This window comes from Drosophila rhopaloa, unplaced genomic scaffold, assembly GCF_018152115.1.
Source record: "Drosophila rhopaloa isolate 14029-0021.01 unplaced genomic scaffold, ASM1815211v1 contig_178, whole genome shotgun sequence".
In the NCBI taxonomy this organism is placed as follows: Eukaryota; Metazoa; Arthropoda; class Insecta; order Diptera; family Drosophilidae; genus Drosophila; species Drosophila rhopaloa.
Genome location: NW_025335059.1, coordinates 250,189 through 274,213, shown reverse-complemented (window position 1 = coordinate 274,213; position 24,025 = coordinate 250,189). Strand labels below are relative to the sequence as shown.

Here is a 24,025-nt window from a genome sequence, read left to right as displayed (position 1 = left end):
GATGCTTTTTAAAATTGGATTTGGGAAAATCTGCTAAACTTGTTTCGCTAAATGAAAATTTTTCGTTTAAAATGCTCTTGCTGCAAAGGCTATTTTTAATGTGATTACATACAATACATATACTCTACTCGACATATTTGCTGCTGCTATTGCTGATTTCTTGATTTGTTATTATTTTTATTATTTGGAGGGACGCAATCTACGGCGTTCATAGCAAAATAACTAAGATCGAAACGAATCTCTAAACAATGCTTTTGAATTGTGGCTAATTGTGTTTCTTATACTTTATATAGTTTGTTGAAATTAAATTTATTGCTTTTATAAATGTTTGCTATTTTTGTTTTTTGTGTTTACTATGACGCGAAGGATTCTTCTCCAGGATTTTGTTCGGAGAAAATAATTATTTTTGGTTGTAACTTCCTTGTGTTGCTGCTGTTGTTGTTGTTCTTGTTGTTAATGATGCTTTTAACTGATTTCAATTGGGTTGTTGTTGTTGTTGTTGCTGTGTGGTTTTAACTCCATGCCGAAAACGTATCCATGTACCACTGTTCACCATTGGTGCCTAAAGGTTGCTGTGGTAGCGGTAAACTGCCCCAACTGCCGCCATTTCCTATTAAACCGCTCGGGTAACGTCGCTTAACATCTGCCGGATTTTGGTGACCTCCATCGAACTTACGTTTACCGACTACTGCGGATTGGTGACGGTGGTCGTAGGTTGTTGTTTTTTTTGGAAGGCATTCGGTTTTTGGTGTGCGTTGTTGTGTGTTTTTGGGTGGGTGGTGAAGGTGTTTTTCGAAAGAAAAAAAAGAGAAAGAGAGTTAAAAATTTTGTTAATACAAAAATGGTTCAAAGTTGTTGCTATTATTTCTTTGTTTGGTAGTTGGTTGTTTTTGATTGGATTAAGTTCAACTGGTCTATGGTTCGAATGGGGATTTCTTGACGTTGTATTAGTTTTTTTTTTAGTAGCACAATTTAATGATATTTTGTCCATTTTGTTTTTGCTTTGTAAGTAGGGGGTCGTTGGGGCTGAAGTGATATCCAAAAAAAAATTAAAGACAACACATTTGATAATTTGTTCGTTTAATTTATCTCATCATTGGTTTTACACATCACAAATCGGGAAAATCGTGTTAACTCGACATAACGCCAGGGACTTGGGACATGATTACATGTACAAATACATAATGTTTTGGGGTGTGTGATTATGATGTAATGTGCAGAGTGTATTCGTGTATGTGTGGGGAGTTAACAATTACCAAACGGGGTTCTTTGTTGTAAGTAAAACATTGTACATGATATTATCGCCCGACATGAAACACGGAACATTTAGGCACAGCTAACATGATGGGCGATGGGCGATCGGCGATAACCGGGACAAGGTTACAAAAGGAGTCGGCCGCCAGATCGATGGATCCCTGGACCAAAGGATAACAGAGCGCTGTACTTGAAAGACGCGGGTTTGTGTATTCTATGTATTGGGCCATTGGCGAGTGTGCTGCTGGGGGTTCGTTCTCCACTCCCAAGCATTCAAATTTTGAATTTAGCAAGGACTTCTTTCAGTGTTTGTCGGGGCGGTCTGTTTACAGGGCTGAACTGATCTGATCTGGCGCTATAGATTTTGATCCTGCAAGTCCATGGGACGAGATGCGTGATGTGTTCTTGAATTTCTTTCTTTTGGACTGCCAATGACGAGATTCTTCGTTGTGATTTGATTTTGGAAAAAAAGTAATAGGTATGATGTTCACATAGAATAATGTGGTTTGTGTTCTTGGGACAGAGTGTCGTGGGCATAGCCCACATTATGAATTTAGCAATGGCAGAATTATTTTAGACGGACTTCCGTTTGGATTTCTTTTCTTTTTCGGGCCGAGACGACTTGGGTTTGTGGGAATGCTTCTTGGACTTGTGTGACTTGGACTTGCTATGTGGGGACCTATGGACTTTACGCTTCTTGACCGGAGAGCGACTCTTGCCGCTGACCGTGGAGGAGGTCGACGTGCTACGCTTAGTTGCCCTCCATGAAAGTCTTGAGTGCAGCTCCAGCTAGAAACAGATTTAGGTTTTTGGTTTGTTTTGCATTCATTTTTAGATTTTTTTTTTTTTTTTGCATTTACTCTGCTGACACAGTGGTGGTATCAAAAACAAAGCGCTTGTTGGTATATGGTATGAGCATGTGTGTGTGAAGCATTCTAACATTAAATAAAAAGTTGTCTTTCGTGAAGACAAAAGTATCTACGAGTACAGCCACAAAAATGTAAAGCGTGTTCAAAACGGAAGCAGGTGATCGGGCGGTGGTGTTTTCTGTTTTCTGTGGGTGGATTATTGGGTGCTTCTCGAGTTTGTCACGCTTTTGTTAGTCAACCCACATTACTGGAACAAAAGCGTGATCTGGTTAGGGCTCTCCGCTATATACACATACATATGTTATGTATATATGTATATATAAACAAGTATAGATTCCATTGACAACAAATTATAACAAAAATTGGTTGGTGTGTGTGCGTGTTGTAAACATAATACACGAATCGATTAGTATTTGTTTATACATAAAGTAAATAAAAAACGATCTCAGTTGGTACTGGTGTCACCCTGTGTGTGGATATGATATGTATGAAATGTTAAAGGGTGGTTATATTATACATATATAAGGTCATATAGGTATACATGTGTATAGGTTACTAAACTATTATTTTTATTTGTTTTTTTTTTTTGGCTTCGCAAAGCATGATGGATAATTAATTAACAAGACTCACAGTTCGATATACATAAAATCACACAAAATATTATATGTATATTGTTAAATTAATGGGCTAGAATATAAATAATATATAAATAAAGGTTTTATATTTAGATTTGTGCAATCGCAATCGATCAGGTCAATCTTGAAACGCGTATCATTTGTATAAGTATATTATTTGTAGCTGGTAGGCAACAAATCAGCGCGGGATAAAAAAAAAACACAAAAAATTATATACACGTACGTCAAAATTTTGGATGGGGCTATTTTTTCGGCGGGTTCTATCGATGGGAATAAACAGGTTAGGGACAAACATGGATATTAATCGGAATTCATTAACTCTCCCGACTCTCTATGGCGCTTAGTTAGTGGGTGACAATATATTCTCTGTACGTGGTTGGGTGTTGGGTCATAAATACTAATCGATTCATAAACGTTTACAGACATTGCTCATTTAGTTAGGTACATATCCAAGACAATATGTGTATAAACAATTACATAATTTGTTATAATGGCTATCCATATACATAGGCGATATGTTTCGGTGTGTGTGTCTGTGTGTGTGTGCGCGAGTGGGTCTGTGTTTAATGGGCGTGGCTGTCAATTGCTGCTTACAGTTGGACCAGAAAAAAACTAAGTCAAGACATGCATCAAAAATTGTAGCATACATTTCAGCGCCGACACAGAAATGAAAAAAAAATGAATGGATAATAACATCACAATAGTAAGCAGCAAGAGAAACATTTAAGAAGAAAAGTATGATTATTGTATAAGAAAGTAAAATGGAAGTATTAAAAAAAATAACCAAAGAATTAGTAATAAAATTTACAACATTTAGAACAGTTACAAATGCGAGACACACGACATTGAAGTGACCTTTTTTTGGGGGGGATTCTGGGGGAGGGGATTCACACTATATTAAAATCTCTCGTTATGTTCGTTTTTGTTTTTGTGCGCGTGATGAGTGTGTGTGTGGGGTGCGTGTCTGTGTGTGTGTGTTCGTAGGGGTGTGGGTGGTATTTCATATGCATGTTACATTTTTACTTGGCTTTACTTATTAATTTATATGAATTTGACATTTGCAATGTATATATTCTCTTAAGTTTGTCGCTGTTGTTGGTTTTGTTTATGCAGTTTCACTTGGCGCAGGTTGTTGGGAGGTATCGTTTTTGATTCGATTTGGTTTTTGGTTTGATTTGGTTTTGAATTTGATTGGTGGTTTTTTTTTTATTTGTTGATTGGTATTTTATTGTTGTGGTGTATTATTGAGATACGATCTTGTGTTTTTTTGTATTGTTGAGCTCACCTGGTAAATTTTGTAGCGGCTTGACGTGCTGGGTGCCACGAGCGCTGGGACGCGTTGGCACCACCCCACGGACCCCCCCGGTTGCTGCCGGCGCCCCCTGACCGGTGGCCCCCGCTGAGCTACCGCCGCCGCCGCCGCCTGTCCCGCCGCCGCTGCCGCTGCCGCCGCCTGTGGCACTGTTTGGGCCCCCAGACGACTGATGCTGCCACGCTGGCCAACGACTCTGCCACGCGGCACTGTGATTCCATGCCCACGACCAACTCCCTACACATCCATCCACATCCACATCACATTATCATCATCATCATCGTGATCATATTTCAATGGCACAGTGGGTAGGCGTCATCATCATCATCATCGTCATTATTGCATGCATTAGTTGCGTTTGTGGGTGGGTGTGGTGTACATGTGTGTGTGTGGTGTTTACGTGTGTTTCGAGTGTGTGTGTTGTGTTGTGTGGGTGGTGGTGGGTGTTTCGAGAGCGTGTTTTTTGCATTTCCAGATCAGATACGGTTCCATTTTCCATCATTTTTGGTTATCCATCGGCCGTTGGTTTGGTTTTGCGTTTTGATTTCGTTTTTGATTTCAGTTTTTCAGGTTTCGAAATTTTTGTTCGAATTTTTGCGTTTACAATTTTTCAATAGCATTAGCATTTTTTATACATAATTGAATGTGTTTGTATATATATGGATCGCCAAGATAATTGTCAAATTTGGTCATTTCAAATTTCGAATTAAACAAAAGATTTAGGCAAAATAAAAAAGAACGTTTTTGAATTGATTTTGAATTTTGAATGTCGAATCGATGAGAATTTCGAATTTGGTGCGGTTGCGTTTTCGGAATAAGGGTGGGGGGTCAGAAAAACAGTTTTCGTTTGGTTTTGAATCGAAAGGTTAACGATAGTTTTTGTTTTTAGATTTGGTCATTTGGTTGGTGGTTGATTTTTGTTTTGATTTTGATTTAGGTTGGTGGCAGAGATAGAATTTGTAATTTTAATGTGGGTTTTTTTTTTGGTTTTGACGAACATATATATAATTTTTTTTTCAAGATTTGTTGTTTTTTTGTCATATTGTACCGAAAAACAAATGAATTGTATTTGTATATAGATAAGTATATAACAAGAACACATAAAAAGAAAGAAAAGAAAAGAAAAAAATCGAAATAAACGCGTTAGATTCTTTGTGTAAAACTGTTTGTTTGATTGTACATACACGATGTAATGTATGCATATAAAGTATGTATTATTTATATAGAAATTACTAAAATGTATATATACTGTTCTCTGTTTTAGGTGTAAACTGAGTGAGCATTTAACTAGTCAATTGGGTATTATAATATACTTATAACAACGGATCTGGGGCGCTTGAAACGTTTAAGTCCAAGCAACAGAAGTTTTGCCTCTTGCGATTGACACAATATTCAAAAAATAACTTTACCATGTTTGTAAATTTGTTTTATAATGTAACTAAAAGAATACAATAAGCGTAATGCGGTTAATCGGTTTAAACATTAAAGCGTTTGCGTTTGTAACAAAACAAATATATATATTAATATAAAGCGACGCATTTGGGTGGGCAGTCGTAATAAAAAGCGATTCACTTAATTGCTAAAAATTGATTAAAATTAAAACATCAGCACGCCGTGTTCAGCTCATAAATATATAATAAATGGTTAATTCAGCCTGGCGATGGATGGTGCAATTTAAATTATAAATAAATAAGCAGGTATACGTACAAGCAAAAGCATAAGTTAAGCGTAATAAAGCACCGTTTGTTAATTTTTCGATTGCGACGTTGCGCGCGTAGAGTCCTTAAATGGTAGGATGTTTCCATGGGTAAAGCAAAACAATGCGAAAACAAGCAACAAATAATCCTTGTTCCGGCAATGGGCGTGCACGTGTGTCTGTGGGTGTGTGTGGGCGAGTGGGCGTGGCATGGTGTGCATTTGTAATTTGGTTTTTGGGTGTGGGTGAGTGGTGGGTGTTTGGTGGAATTTGGCAGCAAGAATCGTGCAAATTTTGACTTCATAAACGAAACAAAGAAAACATATTTTGGGGGAAATTAAAGCCAAATGATGGAAGCGTTTGTAAACAAATCGAAGGAAATTACAAAATAAACTAACTACTACAAGAGGAAGGCAATCAATCATCAACTGAGGGCATATCTAAAAATCAGTATAAATCAAAACGAACTCTACAAATCTTGTGTTTCTGTGTGCGGTGTTTTCTTGTTCTTCAAATTGTACTCCGATTCGAGGGGATCTAATGAGAGTTCGATTCGTAAAAACGCACCACAATGCCCGTCGAACCACTGGGACCACTTGCTGAGGATCTGGCCGATCGTTGCCCACTGGCCAGCGGTGAGTTCTGGGAGGAGCCGCCGCCGCCGGACGGCAGCGGAATCACCGGACCGCCGGCCACATTCCCGCCCCCGCTGCCCGCGCCGCTCTGGTAATCGTAGTAATTGTAATCCCCATCATAGGAGCGGTACAGCTCGTCGTAGAACGACTCGTTGGTGGCATAAGTACCCGGGCGGTAGTCCGAGAAACCGAAATAGTCGTAATCGTATTCTGCAGGGGAAGGTACAGGTGGGTATAAGGCGGGGATTAGGATTAGGTTGAGGACTTTCAATGGGTTACGACAAGATACTCCTCCCCCCTCTCTACACCTAGACCTAAAACTCCTCCTGTATATATTATATGCTGCCAATTGTTTCACTTTGCCAATGTTCAACGAATTGGGCGCGTACTGTAACGCAACAAGATACTCGCGAGGGGGTATAAATGGATTGATGGTTTTGATTGTGGTTGTTGTTGGGTGGTTGGTTGGTTGGTGGTTTAGATGTCACACTAAAACACACACGAATCGGTATGTGGCATAAGTAGATGAGACTTAGGGTTACTTACCGGTGATATAACATCAAACAGTATACAGGGTGCTTAACATTCGCTACACAGAGAACACAATTGCAACATTTAATTATCGTAAACAACTATGGACAACGTTTAAGGTTTAATGTCTAATGTCTATGCTTTGGTTATGGATTGAGTATTGTGTGTTTTTAATGCCTTGCACTTTGCGACACAGAGAGTTCGGATCGGAGGGGCGGGAGAGTCGAAGATAGGTTATATAAAACAACAAAAAGGGGAAAACTGGACAACATCGATAAGGAAATAAATAAATACGGACATGCAAGTAAACCAAGGATAATAATTATTGTGGAGATAAATAGAGCATTGACATATAACTTGCAAATGCGAGTATCGGAAAGAAAGAAACAACATTTACGATTAGTAAGATGAGAAAAGTAATAGAAATCAGTGAAATGGTTGGTTATATTCAAGTAAGTTACTTCAATTGATTGCCAATGGTCAGAGATCTTAAGGTTAGTGGGTTAATCTCGATCTAGCTGGATACGTTTTCTCACTCGACTGGGACTCGAGGGCAGTGCTAAGCGTGACTTTGGGGCATTTGGGTGAGAGTGAGTGGATGTGCGTTGTGTGTGTGTGTGTTTCTGGGGCAATTATACAATTGTTAGTAGATAGCGCGCGCTTTCTGAACCTTAAATAACTTAAATGATGAGGCGAGGAAAAACAATAATCAAGATAAACAGAGGGTAACAAAACGTTGCGTTCGATGGCGGACATGATATCGTTCAACTTAAGGCTTAAACTGCAGACCGGATTAGTGTTAGACTTCGAACTAAAACTAAAAACGAACCTAGAAAATACTGAAGTACTTGATTAATACGCTGTGTGTGGGTGTATGAGTGGTGTTAGTGTGGTGTGTGTGTGTGTGAGTGTGCCTAACAACTTGACTAACTGACTACAAGAACTAAACCAAATTAACAAAAGTTATAAAGTATTTTTTCTCAATTGTGTAGAGTCCCAAATTGAAGGCGCTTGCGGCTGCCTGCTCTTCACTTCTCTCCTCATCAATATTAACATCAACATCATAGCCTGGATGGCTATGCATATACATATACATACAGACATCTAGAAACGTATCCGACGGATACGGATGGATATTCACTTGGCGAATTTGCCAAACTTACCGTATTCGCGAGGTATCGGCGTACGCAGCGGCATGCGCGCCCCTTGCAGGCGCATGGGCGTCAAGGACATCATGCTGGGATGTGTCGGCGACAGATTTCTGTATGGAGACAAGGTTTCAAATCTTTACAAGGTAATCCCACACGGAGATGGTTCGGTTTTTGGTTTATGGTTTTTTGGTTTTTTGGTGTCGTGTGCGGGGTATACAACAAAGTATTTTGGGGGTGAAGTTCATTCACGTAGCGGGCAATTGGCAAAGAAAGAAAGAAAACAATAATAAAATATAAATATGTAAGTAATCGACTGATTTGAATGGTGGCGACTTGAAAAGCAAACAGACATTTTCAATTTGGAATTAGCCGAAATCTAACGTGCCCAATGGAGTGCTTTTAACAGCACTTGTACTTTATATCATTTTTGGTTTTGGAATTTTGCGCCAATCTGTGGGTATTGTAGGTGTTGCTGTGCTAGACAAGTTTTCAGGTGGAGTATTTGGTTGGGGTATTAAAATTGCTAGGGCTCGAAGTACTTACCCCACGATCCCGGGACGCGCTTGCATCATTTGCATCATACGGCGCTCACGAGCCCGCAGAATTTCCTCCTTTTTCTTTTTGTCCGAGGGAGGTTTGGCGAGAGAGACCTACAAGGACACGATGTTAGAAAATATTTCAGATTTTGGTTGCAGTTAGCAAACACCCACCTCAATATTCGAGGCGCCGATCTCCTTGCCATTAAGGCCACGCATAGCTTCGACGGCGCTATCACGATCCTCAAAGTGTATAAAGGCATAGTCTTTTATCTTCTTAACGCGTTCCACCTTTCCATATTGCTCAAATTGCTCCTGTTGATAGAATTTAGTATTAGATCATGGTTATTATTTAGGTTATCTACTGGTATTACCTTCAGCTTATCCTCTGAGACGTCCTGGGTTAGATTTCGCACATAAAGAACTTTAACCTTGGACATAGTTTGTTCATCCGGCTCCTCCTGTGGATCGGCCCAGTCGACTATTATATCACATCCCCATACCTGATAAATGGATCACATTATAATTTAAATTTGTTTTAATTAATTTCGATTTTTGGACTCACCTTAATTCTACCAGTGCCAAGTCTTCGTTTGGCCAAAGATGCCGCCTTGTGTGACTCGTATTCGAGAAAGCAGAAGCCGCGATTCTTTTTCTTATCATCTGGCGAACTGTATATGATTACCTCGTAAAGGCCAGCTATAGGTTCAGATTCGGGATCAGGTTTATTTTTAAATAAAGAAAATTGTCATTTGAGTACAGTAAATATAAATCGTGTTATCAATTCAAATGCAATATGATTAGTTGGTTGCATATGTAAAAATTGAAACGAAAGTAATACAACAAAAAAGTATTTGTATCTGTATCGGTATATTGGCAGGTGTTTTTGTGTGCGAGAATGTTTGCGAGTACAGGTGATAAGACACTGAGACGCACTCTTGACGGGTATTTATAAATAAGTTGAATACTGTATTATATTTATATTTATACAGAAATGCACAAAATTTTACATGATGTTGTGTAAAATAATGAGTATTTCCGTAATCTGAATCTCTATATAATATGTAGAGCGAATTAGATGATTTTGAAAACCAATGCCAACAATTGCCGCTTGCTTAACTTTTTGAAATATTTTTGAATAATTGAATGCGCTAAGCTAATAACAGTTTTGTTTTTGTGTATGCAGGGTTTGAGATTTAGAGAAAGTATTACAGAGAGCGGGGGGGTATAACATTAAGTTGGATATGTAATACGTATAGAGAGTATTGTAAAATGAAACACACATTTAGAAAAACACTTAATAAAACCTCTGTTGCTATTGTTGTTGTTTGTTTGTTTTTATATATATAGTACATGTTGCAATTAAAATAGGAAAGTAACAAAATATAACCAAAAACACAACACGAAGTAGAGCACACATTGAGCTTGGATTTGTTTTTTATCCTTTGGAGTAATGGAAACGATAACGGGAAAACTATACACAAACATAGCCAGAGTTAGACAGATTAAGAGATATATAGAGAAATTGTGTGTACACTGAGATACAACGAGAGATCGGTAGAGATAGAGAACAATAACGTAACAACGAAATATGGATATTGGATTTTGAATTTGGCTTAGTTTCTCGTCGATTCGTTTGCATCAATTGCTCGGGGAAGTAGCGCTTATGTGAGAGATAGATACAGAGAGAGTTAGAGTAAAATGAGTTCATTTTTAAGGCTTGTAGTCTCCAGTCATTAATAAATGAATTTTATATATTCAACATGAATAATAGGCCAAAACATATCGATTTGAGTAGACGAATTACTGTTTCATATTTTGGTTTTTGGGGCGGGATCGCATTTCGGTTTGGTTTGGTTTGGTTTGTGTGCGCCGTTTATTATCTATGTGTATATGATATAGGTCTGCACTAAAACAAAAACTAGGTTTATCCCTTTATTATTTTTGGTTTTTTCAAAAATATTCAAAATGTTTTGGTTAGCGAATTGTTAAGCTACAGGTTTTCAATGTCAACAAATTGGGCACATTTAATAATTGGAATGTTAAACAAAAAAAATTAAAGAACAATTAATTTTTTGTTGTATTTACTAACAGCGCTTTACGCTACAGAAAATGAGTGAGAGAATAAAATGCAATCGACTCAAGGACACAGCTTTAATTAACTGAAAAGCTTTGCCCTTGATTTGTTCACTTGTTAGAATGTTTCAATTTTGTGGGGAGTTTTAAAGTGATTGATAATTTGATTTTTTTTTGGTTGGAGGGTACAGCATTTTAAAAGCGAAAATTGCAAAACAAAAATCCAATTGATACTTCATTTTGTAGGCTTCCATGCGCTTTTTAATTCTGCAAGTATCGCCCCTAAAAACATTTATGGGATTAAATACAAGTAATTAAGGTTGGCCAATTCTGGTAGCCAATTGGGGTTTGTGCTGGTCTGATTTTTGGGGTCTTGGTTTTTTTAGGGGTCTTTTGCTTTGTTTGTGGTTGCTGTTGGTTTTTGGATCACTTACGTGCATGTTTTGAAAATTCCTCAATTAATTCGTCGCGATCTCTATTCTTAGGTATATTGCCGACAAATAGCCGGTGATTGTTAAATGATATCGTAACACCAATCTTTTTGCCTTTCCGAATTTCAAAATCATTTAGCTGCAATTGTTTAAAAGTTCACACAAAACAAAAGAAAATTTTGATTTGCTATGAAAAATTTGTAGTTCATTGGTACTGCGATTTGATTTTGGATTGATTTGGTATCGGGTTTGTGGTTTCAAAGGTGGAAGAATGAGTGTTCGTGTGTGATAGTTATTCTCATGGGTGGGAGAAAATGTGGAGTTCTATTATCTAAACTTTAGTAACTTTTTTTTAATATTTTGTATTGCGTGCCAAATAAAAAATTAATTTACTCAAAAATAAGGTTGTTCTTTAGCTAAATTCCAGTTGATTTGATGTGGATTATTCGTTGTCACTACCAGTACTAGTACTTACTATGCGGAACAATTACTTCAAAATAAAAAAAAAACGGGGAACTTTTTGGGCTCTATGCAGCTAGAAAGTCAAATGCCACTCGCTCTTACCTTGTCAATTTCACTTGAAATGACTTTCTAGCTAGCACACGGCGTATACTTAATATTTCGATTTTTAAGAGCCTGCTTTCCTACGGTGTGATTAATATTTATAGAAGAACATAATGGAAACAAAGTTTTGGAATGCATAACAATTTGGTAAAAAATTTAAAAATTTGAATATTTTTTTGTTGGTTCTTTTTTTTTGTAGGCAAAGTTAATGACTGGAGATATTATGTAAATAAGTTGAAAAGAAATATTCTTATACGACAATTCAAGCTTGTAACGAATGGCAATGAGACAAATGGGCGTGTCGCTGTATCTATGTGGGTATGTATGTGTCGGTGTGGTTGTGTGGGTCTGCTATATATGAGGCAACATATACATATGATAAAACTGAGAAATATGCATCCGACGATGTTTGTGTTTCGATTTCTATCATGGAGCGTGGGCGCATTTGAAAAGAGTGTCTCGATTTGTATTTTCAGGGGAGAACACTTTTCAACTTTTTCTGAAGTGTTGAGATGGCAATGGCGGATGGTTTGGATGGTTTGAGGTGGAGGGTGAATAGTAAAGGGATGAGTTGAAACAAAAACATAACACATAAAATAAACTTAACTTAAAAATCCTAAGACCCTTTCTAACCTAGCAAAACCGTCTTGCTCTTGCAATTAGCCAATTTCTGTTTGTTTAGCCAATTGGATTTTTGTTTACAGTTTAAAGCCGATTGTGAAGCTGCCAAAAGCAACTCCAGTGATGGTAATTTAAAATAGATTTTTTGGTTAATGTCGTGTTTGTCAATTTACCTGTAAGTTTACCAAATTCCTCTAAAATTTCATCTTTGCCCTTTGACTTGGGAATATTGCCTACGAAAAGGCGCAGATTCGGTACGCTTATATTTATTTTCAGACACTTGCCGGGTTTTATTTCGTGATTATCGAGCTAAATTGTGGGAGGGAAGGTAAAACGTTGTTTTTTAATACCAATTCAATGTTAATAATAAATTAATAAAATCATAACTAATAAATAATTTTGAACTAAGGCAAATAAAGGGGTGATTAGAATAAGGAGGGGTTAAATAATAAGATTAGGATTGTTAAACATTTCATTTGTTTACCAATTTCGAAGCGGGCCGCGTAGAATTTCGGTTGAGTTTCGGTTTGGAAATGTTAAAGGAAAAACATTTTTGTTAGTGGTTAACTGGTTAAGGCATTAGATATTCGGCGGCTCAATTCTCCGCCCTATATCGTAATCTGAATTTTGGTCATGCTCGTCTAAATAAAACCAGACAGTGAGGTTGAACGTACGCTGCTAAGTTGACTACAAAAGTTGATAGCTACATAGCTGGACTTAGGACTAGAGAAAATTAAACTAAAAAGAAAATAATACAGATAGAAGAGCGGGTTGGGGAGTGTGTGTGTATTTTAAGGGAGGCCAAATCTTTATTCGTAGAGAAGGAGAACTCTTTTCAAACTTGCAATTTGAACGATTTAAAGGCGCTGAAGAGATTCGTTTGCATAATTTAAGATTACAAATCATAGAAGACGGGACATGCATTACATAAGTTACAGAAAGATCAAGTAGAGAGAGACAGCGAGAGAGTGAGACAGATAGCGTTGCCTATAGTTCAAATTTGTATATAGCGAAGGCAGTGGTAAAGTTAGCATACGGTAAAAACTAAATAAAATTGCACAATTTATCTGGTCTCTGATCTAAAAGCGCCAAATCGGTTAGATCATATTGGTAATTTTTCGGTCTTGCTGTGGAGAATTTGATTTGTTTTAATTTTGTTTTGGCCGCATAACTGTTCCTACTTTCTTCGATTTTTATAACACGAGAGTAAAATATGTGGATACAATACGTTAAATATGTATATATAGGATATGTATATATCGTAGGAGTTAGCGATACGTAAAAAACATTGAAGCGGGGGATACTGATTTGGGTTTTTTTGGGGAGGCGGGGCGTAGAAGGTGGGGCAAGGTAGGTGGGTGGGTAGGTGGTTGGTTGGGTGGTGGTGGTATGAAGGGTCTGTGGTTGGCTTAAATACCTGTCGCACTGCATTGACGGCCGCTTCGCGATTTGTGAATGTGACAAATGCATAACCACGATTTGTGCCCGTCATTGGGTCCATCATGAGGCGTAGGTCCCAGATTGTGCCGCAGTTCTCGAAGAGCGGAATCAGTTCGTCCTCGTACATGTCCTTGGGTATCTTGCCGCAGAAAACCTCGCAACCATTGCCCGGCACATTTCCCTCCCAATCCGGTGGCGGTCCGCCGTATTTTCGCTGACCTAAGCGGTGGAATTTATATTTATAATATGATTATGGATTCAAGAATGGTGATGTATATTATGGTATTGAGAAACTCGTGGACTATCTCACCTGTCGTCACATCTAATGTGTAGCCGGTGCGCTCGAGGATCTTCTTGATCTTGTCCTCGTCGGGACCTTTGACCTGAATGGCAGCGGCGGGCGCGGCCACGCCCTGTTGGCTGGCTCGACTCTTCTGGCGGTACGTCTTCATCACGCCACATAAGTAGGCGGACTTGTTTGACACGTGCTCCAGGTTCGATTCGAGGAACTGACCCAGCACATTCAAGGCACCATCGACGGGGAACTCCTTGAGCGCGTCCAGTGCGCGCTCGTCCAGCTCGGCGTGAGCCAACTTGCCCGTTTTGTAGATTTCATCCAGTTTGCCGGCGACCTAAGCAAATGTCGGTCAGTTGAAGATCATCCTACCATGGTGTCCAACAAATACTCACTTTCTTGTCCAGACCGTATTCCAGCAGCTTGGGATAGTCTTCTGTACGTTCGCCATCGCCACGGTCATCGGCTTTCTGATTAATGTCATCTAACAGTTCGCCATTACCCTCCGCCATTTCTGTAAGTATAATAAAAATACAAAAATAAATAAAATTTCATAATAAAGCAAAAGACAATTACACAATATTATGGTTTAATAACAATATTAGCAATTCCTAATTTTCTTATTATACCTAAATTTTGTATTGCCAAAATAAATTAATTTGTATATTCTTGGAATGGCTTATTATGGACCCACAGCTTTTAGCGACCTACAAATTTACGTTGTACAGTTCAACGAACGCTGAAAAATAGCAACAAATGGCGACTGCTTGAAAAATGGGTCGCGAGATTGTGCGAAATACAAAAATTTCGCAACTTACGCATCGCCACACGCACTCGTAAAATGAGATAAGTGAAGAAATGAATTTAGAGAGTATGTGAGAGTAGACAACAAAGCAAAAAAGTTCATTGACTTCAAACAAAATGCGAAACGCACAAATTTGCGATCCAAAAGTGGGAGAAAATCAAGAGAAAGAAAAAGAGCATGAAAGCACCAAAAAGTGCGTGAGTAAGTTGATGCGTAAAGAGAAAAGTGAAGGGAGAGCGGCATAAAAACGTGTTGGCCAAAATGTAAACAATCGAAATGAGTCGCGTTTTGCGAATTGTGCGTGACGCGTTACGTATACGCGATGTAGTTCACCTATTAGGCAAGACCGATAAGCGTGACGTATTGGTTGCTATGGTAACCGCTGATAAATCTTTACCTGAATCATTGTGATTGTGTGTTCTATTTTAATGGTGTGTTAAACTGCCACTGCACTTTAGTTAGTTAAATATGAAATTTAACAGCTAGTTGCTAGTTGTAAACTGCGATTTAGATGTTTGACAATTCTTATCTACTAACAGGTTGTAAAATTGTTAGAACATTAGCAAGATAGTATTCGCGTACACTGTACAAATTACAAGCAATAATCCGTCTCAAAAAAGAAAAGAGCTAAGTAAAAAAATTATGTTTCAAAATATGTTTAATGTACAATATGTATATAATATTTCACGCATCAGAATTCCGTTGGTTTGAAAGACTAGAGAAAATAAGAGCAATTTGATTTAGTTGCAAGTGCAGGTGCATTCAGGAATTTATCATAAATGAATATTTATGGCACACTCATAATGAAAATGCAAATTTTCCGCCCGTTGTCAAGTGGCAAACGCTCACCTATACACGTCGTAGCATAGAAATCTACCTTAGCAGTCGCACAATCAGCAAATGCTATTTTGATTCACATGTACATACATACAGATGTCGGCGAAGTGTGTGTTTGACGTTCAAACAAAAAACGAAGCAAGCTGCAGGCAGAAAATAAATAAAAATGAGGGGCTGGGGTCCCAAACTAGTCGAGAGCGATAATTGCGTAACATGTGCAAAATATCAGCAAGCTCTATCGCTAAAAAGAACGGGAGGCAACGCTAGAAAGAGCGAAACCCACTAAATTATGAGCAAACGCGAACATTTCTGAAATTTCTAGCGTTACGCTTTTTGTTTGTTGCTCTCTCTCTTTCCCCTCTTCAATCATCAGGCTTATTGCGAATTTCGTATGTTCGCAATAATTTCTCTGCCATTCGTTTCGTTTTCGCTGACATTGAAATACTTTTCGATTGATATCGGGGCAATATGGAGCTTTAGACCCGTGAAATAGGCGAAATACTCACTGCTGGAACTGGGCTTTGGGCTAAGATTCGGTATTGCAGAGCGGGTCTTGAGAATCCTGGGGGTCGGGGACTCGCCGCCCCCCCCACCGCCATCCTTCTGAACGTTGGCCTCCATCTCGGAAACCACACGCGAAATGCAACAATTTAAGAATTTTTAAATTTCCTTCGATGACTTGGAATTTCGCTTGCAATTGTGTGTATTGTAATAATTTCAGAATTTTACTTTTATACGTTTTATATATTTTCTTTTTTTAGGAATACAAATTACAGTCAGAAAGGTAGTTGTTCCGAAACGATTCGAAAGACGGCTAAAAATTTTCACGACTGAGTAGAAATAAATTTGTGAGACCGACACCAAATCATTCTCGAATGACTTTTGACAGTTGCCCTAGACAGCCAACTATGATTCGATTTTGGGGTAGGGCTACCGAAACCGAGCTATAGAGGTGGCAATCCTGCACTAAATATTTAGACTAAAACCTACTAGATATTTATGACAACTGCAGTGGGGCCATCAGAATGCAATGTGCGCTATAACAATAAACGGAACCAGTCACCCAGTAACAACAATAACAGACCTCGTCGGTCACCCCCTCTCCACACATTCCACCCATTCCACCCTATTTTCCCAATGCGAGAACCTATATGGTGTATGCACTATATGTATATGTATATATATATAGGCTGGTTAAGCGCGAAACGCAGCGAGCTGTAAGTGGAAAGTGTTGGCGACAACCGCAGGGAAGCCCACAAAAGGGCAAACACCGGGGGAGCGCCATGAAAATGTGCAGGAAAAGCGCTTTATCGAGGCACTGCAAGGAAATGAATAATAAACACGGCCAATGGATATGGAGCCAGTTTAAAGGAGTAGACAACAACGCAGGAAATTCCATTAGGATTGCAACGAAATATCGATAAAAGGATATGTGCCCTGTACGCAGTGTTGCCATGTCTGGCCATCCTAGCTTTGTGTGTGCTGTATGGCATGTTTGGGACTGCAAAAAGGACACCAATTTAGGGACACAGCCCATTCATTCTAAGGGCCAGGAACCGGAGCTATTCAGGTGACTGCTTCTCATGTAGGCTGGCCTAGAAGCGCTTTCAATTTGCAACACTTGCCGGATTACGTGTTTGCTTTTTTCTGCTTGTTTGCCGTCTGTGTCATCATTTTTTATGCATGTTTGTTATGGCAACAGGGTAGCCGCTCGTTTGTCCCGGCAGTGGCAACTCTGTCCGTTACATATATGAAAGAAATAGTAATGAAAAAAAAAAAAAAAATAGAAAAACAAAGAAACGTTTGCATGTTAAAGAGCATTTCTTTTTACATGTTCGTTTTGTTTGCCAGGGCCGCCTGGCAACTACCTCAATAAATTTGATGTTGATGCCGGCGATATGCGCAAACATCCACATGCAGGCATATCCTGCCCCGTGCACTTGTGGCGGTTAGTTACACCCTCGGCAAAAAAAAAAGAAAAGGAAAGAACAGTCACCCTCAAACCGCTCGCAGGGGTGGTTCGCCACCAGATTCCACCATCGGGCTCTTTGCCAAGAGATAATGCCTGGTGTAAGGTTAGTAAATCAGCGATATGACAAATCGCCGCAACGCAGGCGGAACACTTAATGCGACTCTTTCAATGGGAGACAAAGAAGAATCAAAATTGCTGATAAAGCCAAATAAATCGTTTTGCCACATTTGTTCGTCACTCGGTTCTGTCTGCCAGACAAAGCGTCGCCGCCACCGGCAGAGTCTGGTCTAGAATTACAAGACCCCCCCATCCCCACCTCTGTAACTTCGCCCTGTCTGTCAGCCGAAGCCAGACTGTAGAAACTACGAATGAATATCTCGGATGGGGTTCTACGACAAGGGCGTCCAAGTCTGGGGTTGTTTGCCATGCTAGGAAGTGTTAAAGTTTCAGGCTTTCGCAATGTGAATTTCAAGAAGCCCTGGCCATTTAAATGTTATTGCCATGGACAACGGCGACAACAATGGCCGTGCCGGTTGGAGCTACCTTCCTTGGCGTTATTGATTTTCACCCCCTTCCCGTGGTGTCCAGATGAGCCAACTACAACTCCGGCGGCCAGTTAAGCCGATTTAAGGCACAAAAATAACTCCAGCCCAGGCTGGCCTGGTCGGAGTGGAAACTGCAGACACTGCAGACCCGGCCAAAACCGAGGCAGACCTGAAGGCCTCCGAACGGAAGTGTGGCAAATGCCTTCTTGTAATTTATAGCCCCAGAAGAGGGGGGTTGGGGGCTGGGGCATTAGAAGGCGGCCAGTTGGCCGCATAAGTTGCACAATTTATGGCATTGCGACAACGAACAAATTCCCTGCAAAGTGCAGGCAAACCAAGCAAATTAGATGGAAGCGACTGAAAGGCGGCAGACAACGGTGGAGATTTTGGGGAAGAGGAGAAAGAAGGGATTCCCACCCCCCCTCAAGAGAATATTAAATGAATGAAATTTATTGTAATTTATGGAGGACTACAGAAGAAGTTTAATGAAATATTAGAAAACCTTAAAGTGGAAGTGCAATCAGGAAGTAAACTTTATTGCTGCCTGCTTTTAGGCGTTGGATTAAATTACTCTTGAGAAATTCTAGTTTAGTTAAGAGTCGGATTGCTCTTTTTAGATATTTTACCACATACATCTCAATTGTATTGAGAATATAAGCAAATCAATAAGTTACATAAATTTATTTTTATGTGTAATTGGTTGCAAACTTTTTTAAAATCGAATTATTTTCCTGCTAGACGTAAGCTTGTACGTTATAATTGCTATGTCTTATTTAGAGGTTATTCCCCTCTATCTGTGAACTTAGCAATTAGATAAGTTATCTGTGCCATTATCTTGTATAAACAAATTCCATCTCAAGTCATATATTAAATAGAGTCACGTGGCAAGTCTTCGTCCCCGTTTTGTTGTCTTTTTGGTCCCGGCTGCTCTCGATAGTCGCTGTGCCGGTGCCAAAATCAAAGATAACATGGCAATAAGTTGCAAGTCGGGTTTATTTGAGTAAACAGCAACGGGTTCGTGGTAGTTCAGTGGGGTTTTGTTGCCAAGAAACCAATCAGACGGGTCCTGCCTTCGGAATATCTGCCAAAAAAGCTCTTTTTGGCCACGTCACTTGGGGCCCACATCCACATCCATGGCGAGGCAGCCATAAAAACTGTGCAGCCCGGCCGGGGAAATGTTTTCAATATTTGATGCTCACGTTTTGTGGCCGCAAAAGTGCAGGGACGCTGCTCGACCGCATCAACAAATGAAAATGGCGCCCAACATCCAGCCCCTGACCCCCGAAAGTAAGCCCAGTCGAGGAGGTCAGTCACGTGTTGGCCAGGCCAAAACTAAGGACTCATGCCGAATTCACTGCATTGCGGCAGCGACAACAACAGCCGGACGGACGGTGGTATGTACCAACAAACAGTGGCTGACTGAGGCATTGTGTCTATCCGTGTATTTGCGCTGTGCAACTGCCAAAAATAAGGAGTGAAAAAACAACGTACAACGTGCCTGCAACAGTACATAAAGCCGCCGGCTCTTGGGAAGAATGGTGGCAGGAGTTGGAGAAATAGGAGGCACGCGACAAGCACGAAATGAAAATTACACAAAAGTTTGCCAAAGAAGAAAATGGCGTGCTTTTTTATGGCTGTCAAAGATGCCCCCAGGAGTCGATGCCAAAGTTGGAGTCGTAGAAAGTAGAAAGCCAACTTGTTCAGTGGCGAAATAAACAGGAAAATAACACTCTTTTCGGGGATCGAAACTGGAAATACCCTAGCATATCAAACTTCTAGCTTAAGTAAGCAAATTCTACATGCTTTAAAGTAATTTCCAAAGAAATCATTGCGATAATTATTCAATTCATCTAAAAGAAAATTTATATAGTCCTTTTTGAAAAGGTTTGGTAATTATGCTTTCTAAAATATATTTTCTTATATTGTGTTGGATTTATATTGTATACAATCTTATTCCCGAACAGCCCGTCACGTGGCATTCATTTTCATCTATTTATATAAAGTTATGATTTTATCCAATCCTTTTTATATAGTTCCTTGTTTTTCGAACGAATTTATAGCATCCTCAATAGGGTAAAAACGTGGCCAAAAAGACAGGGGCACAAACACATGCCACACGAGCCGGCGGAAACCAAAATGCGCTTTTGTGTGCGGTACGCGACCCCAACCCAAACAATCCCAAAACCCATCCGACAAAAACCACCCAACCGAGCCCAGGCCAACACAATCCAATCCGACACAAAACCCCAGCCCAATCCGAGTGGGACAAGAGCTAAGCTGAGATAGCTAGGTTTCCACTGGGTCCCCCATAGTTCGGCGAATTAGAAAAGTGCCGGCTGCAGGCGCCGCTCAATTGGGTTGGATTCTCGGGGCGAAAGGGGGCGGTACGTGTGGTACCCACGTTAGAATGGGGAGCGGTAAACGAGTCTCGTTGAGCGCATATCTTTTGCATTTTCATTTTAGCATATTTTATTATTTGCGAAATTAGGCTGCTCCTAGTACCGCCCGCTGTGATCTTTTCCTATGGTGTGTGGCATTGGGATGGTGTAGTGGGGAGAGGAGGCGACTCTGGAGGAATGGCAGTATATCCTGGCGGATAGCTCTGAATGGCACGGCTCCCGCTGATTGCAACTGGCCTGAATAAATTGTGAGCAGCGCTTGGAAATTATTTTGAAGAAAAGAGAAATAATAAGAATCTGCGTTGCATATTTATATATCCTTAATTATTGAAGTCTTCGAAATAAAGAAAGAACAGTTTTCGATTAATAATATAAATAATTCTGATTTTTTCCTTAATATAAATAAATAATAAATAAATCCTACTTCATATTTGGTTCGTATCGTTTATGTGATCAACGATTTCTGGTTAGGAAGAAATTCAAACAGGCTTAAGCCGATTTAAAAGCACTTTGAGTAAACATGACAGTTTGGAGAGTAATCACCGCACAGAGGCTTATTGATACATATTTTCAATTTGAATAATTAATAAGAAGCAAAAGTATTTTCCCCTAGCGAAAAGGGAAGGAAAAACGAAAGAGAGAAAATTACTTAACTCGGCTTCCAAGTCGAGTGCAAAAGGCAAAACGTGTTTGCCGGCAAACCCCTCCGGGTTGAGCTCCCTAACAACTCCCAGCCCCAGGCAACCCCCTCTGCCCGCCGGCCATGCTCTGGCGAGAGCCAAGAGTCATGCATCATGCAACACCCAAACTAAATGAGAGCCGCTGTTTGGGGGCAGCATGAAAGTACAAAGGCGAGCGAGGAGAAAACATGGCGAAGCGCCAAATTATGCGCACATGGGTAGGGTAAAGGGGGGTTCTGCAAGGGGTGTTGTATTGAAGAAGGGGCTGGGTGCAAGGGGGCTTTTAAAGGGGGTTTGTTGAGGACGCGACAGACAACAGAAGAAGAAACTGCAAATAATTGCTCTCTTTGATTCTCTCTAGCTCGCTACTTTCTTCCTCTCTCTCTTTGGAGAGAGCACATTGCACTAGAAAGCTTTTCGGTCACTGCAGTCAAGCTTTTGGTCTCTCCCAACTGCCTAGAAAACCCCCACCCCCACCACCATTGTCCCCCCTTTATGCACGCCGGCCGGTTTTCAAAACTGCATGTGTGTGGGTTTAGTGGACGCCATTAGGTTGACACGTGGCCGAACTTTGGAGCTCAGGAGCGAAAGCAGGCTGCGCTAAATCGGGATGCAGTGTTGACCACCAAAAGCAAGGCAACAAACAAAAAATTTACCATTAACAAAAAAAAAACCTTACGAATCTCGGTTTTAAGAGGCAGAACAAACCGGTTTTTTGCACAAACACACTCACAAAAATATTCAGGCGGTTCAACTTTGTCTGGACTTTTCTTTATTTTAAGTTCACTTTTTAATGATTTAAGCGGCGTCGGCGGCAACGATATTGGAGCCGAAGGAAGGGAAGAAAAGGAAAGGGTAAGGGAAGAAGGGAGGCAGCGAACGATGCAAAAGGCAAAAATCAAAATGGTGGCCCAAGAAGAATTGGGGGACTCCAGGGTGGGGGGATACCAAAGAGGTAGACGACGGCGTTTTAATGCGATTGTGACGATGTTAAATGCATTGCCGCACTCACACACACAAAGCCAAGCGTCGCAAAAATAAAAAAAATCGTTGCATGCCTCTCTTTTCCGAGAGTGTGTGCGTTGGTGTCTGTGTGGGGGGCGCTTCCATTGTGGGGCCTCTGTGTTTGCGTGTGTGTGTGTGAGCTGCAGTGTTGAACAACGCCGAAAGCCGTGGGCGTTGTTGTTGTCGTTGTCCGCATTTTATTAAATATCAAGGAAAAACACCTGAACGCACATACATTTTCATTTGAATTTATTTCGTTTCATTTCATTTCACTTCACGCCATGCGTCAGCTGTTTGGCGATTTAATTTTATACCTCATACGCAGGGTATACATATAGACATTTCTAATTTTTGCACATTATTGCAAACACTAACACAGACAGCGCATACATATATATGTTGGGGCTGCAGTTTAAGAAAAAAGAGAGAGGAGAAGCAAGACGAAGGCGAAAAATATAAAATAAAATGCCGTCGCTGTTTTGTTCCTATATCGGAACGTACACACACATCCACACTACTCACTCGAAAATGCACACATACAGGCACTTGATACGATGATATTGTTGTCTGCTCTCGCTCACTTTTTATAATTTTATACATATAGCTATAATGTCAATGTATGTGTGCATAGCCACTAATTGCAAATTGCAGTTGGCAAAAGTATCGCCAAGATACTGAAATTACCTTTTTCTTTTTATTTTTTTTGTTGTATTTGGCTTGCACTAAAAAATTCACAATATTACTTCGTTGCGTTCAATTTGAACTATTTGTAGTATTTGTATTTGTAGTTGTTATACTCGGCGTTGCACAATTTGTTGCTAGATTCCTGGCATTTTTCTACATAGAATATTTGTATTGGAGTTAAGATCGTATCGCATATGAGATCACAATTGGCCGCCCGCCGTTCCGTCGTTACGTTTCCGAATCGTTTTGCATGCCGCGCGCGCTCTCTGCCAACATATTTTAAAATATAACTATGGGAATTTACGGTCTTGTACGTTATTTTTGTTTTCCTATTTTGTTTTTGGCAAGCGAGCACACTTTTCCGAACTGCAGTTGGCGAAAGTTATTTTTAGGGTATGTCCAATATTTTTTTGCGTGTGGCAGCCGCGTTGTAATAATGGCGGACGGCAACGTCGTCTACGTCACCGGTTCTCGGTTCGCCAACGTCTGAGAATCGGAAATCAGCAGCGGTATCGAGGCAGCAGTTAAAGCAAAAACAGCAGAGGCTGTATACCGCTCCGCTCGCAATTCTGGTCTTCACGTCGTCACTTGCGTCGCACAACAAAAGCCACAAACCAAACCAAACAACTACAACTCGGGGAGTCGCAGTCGCAGCCACGAAAAAGCTGCAGCGACAAAAGTGCACGCACACAATTGCGAATCGAGAGCCCACGGAGCGTCACTCTCACACAGATACGTTTGTATCTCAGGCAAGCAAAAAGTTTTGCAAAAAAAAAAACAACCAGGCGGGAGAGAGCGCTGAGAGAGCCGATAAGCAGCGCGAGTGGCAGCAGAATTTGCACCACAAAGCAAATTGCGAAAAAACATGCTCTCTCCGTAACACACACACAAGCAAACTGCTCTCTTTTTCTCTCTTTCTTTGGCTGTGGAAGATCGCGAAAAAACACGAGAATCTTGTCCCGTGTGGAAGCCAAGTTTTCGTCTTCAAACTCTAGAAACTAAAAGCAGTAAACCCAAATAAAAACCGGGCAAACAAAAGTGAAAATGCCTCA

General features: G+C 40.2%; 1 protein-coding gene across 1 annotated transcript in view; it reads right to left on the bottom strand.

Moving 5' to 3' along the window:
* Nucleotides 1-290: 290 nt before the first annotated feature.
* Nucleotides 291-24,025, bottom strand: part of LOC108047856 (heterogeneous nuclear ribonucleoprotein Q) — a 50,819-nt gene continuing 27,084 nt past the window's right edge. Inside the window, 13 exon segments of the mRNA XM_017128227.2 lie at nucleotides 291-688; nucleotides 4,044-4,151; nucleotides 4,154-4,307; nucleotides 6,334-6,611; nucleotides 8,096-8,217; nucleotides 8,627-8,733; nucleotides 8,794-8,934; nucleotides 8,994-9,122; nucleotides 9,185-9,318; nucleotides 12,485-12,620; nucleotides 13,729-13,970; nucleotides 14,062-14,383; nucleotides 14,442-14,560. Of these exon segments, the coding sequence (XP_016983716.2) occupies nucleotides 513-688; nucleotides 4,044-4,151; nucleotides 4,154-4,307; nucleotides 6,334-6,611; nucleotides 8,096-8,217; nucleotides 8,627-8,733; nucleotides 8,794-8,934; nucleotides 8,994-9,122; nucleotides 9,185-9,318; nucleotides 12,485-12,620; nucleotides 13,729-13,970; nucleotides 14,062-14,383; nucleotides 14,442-14,560 (2,168 nt within the window). The 3' untranslated portion in view covers nucleotides 291-512.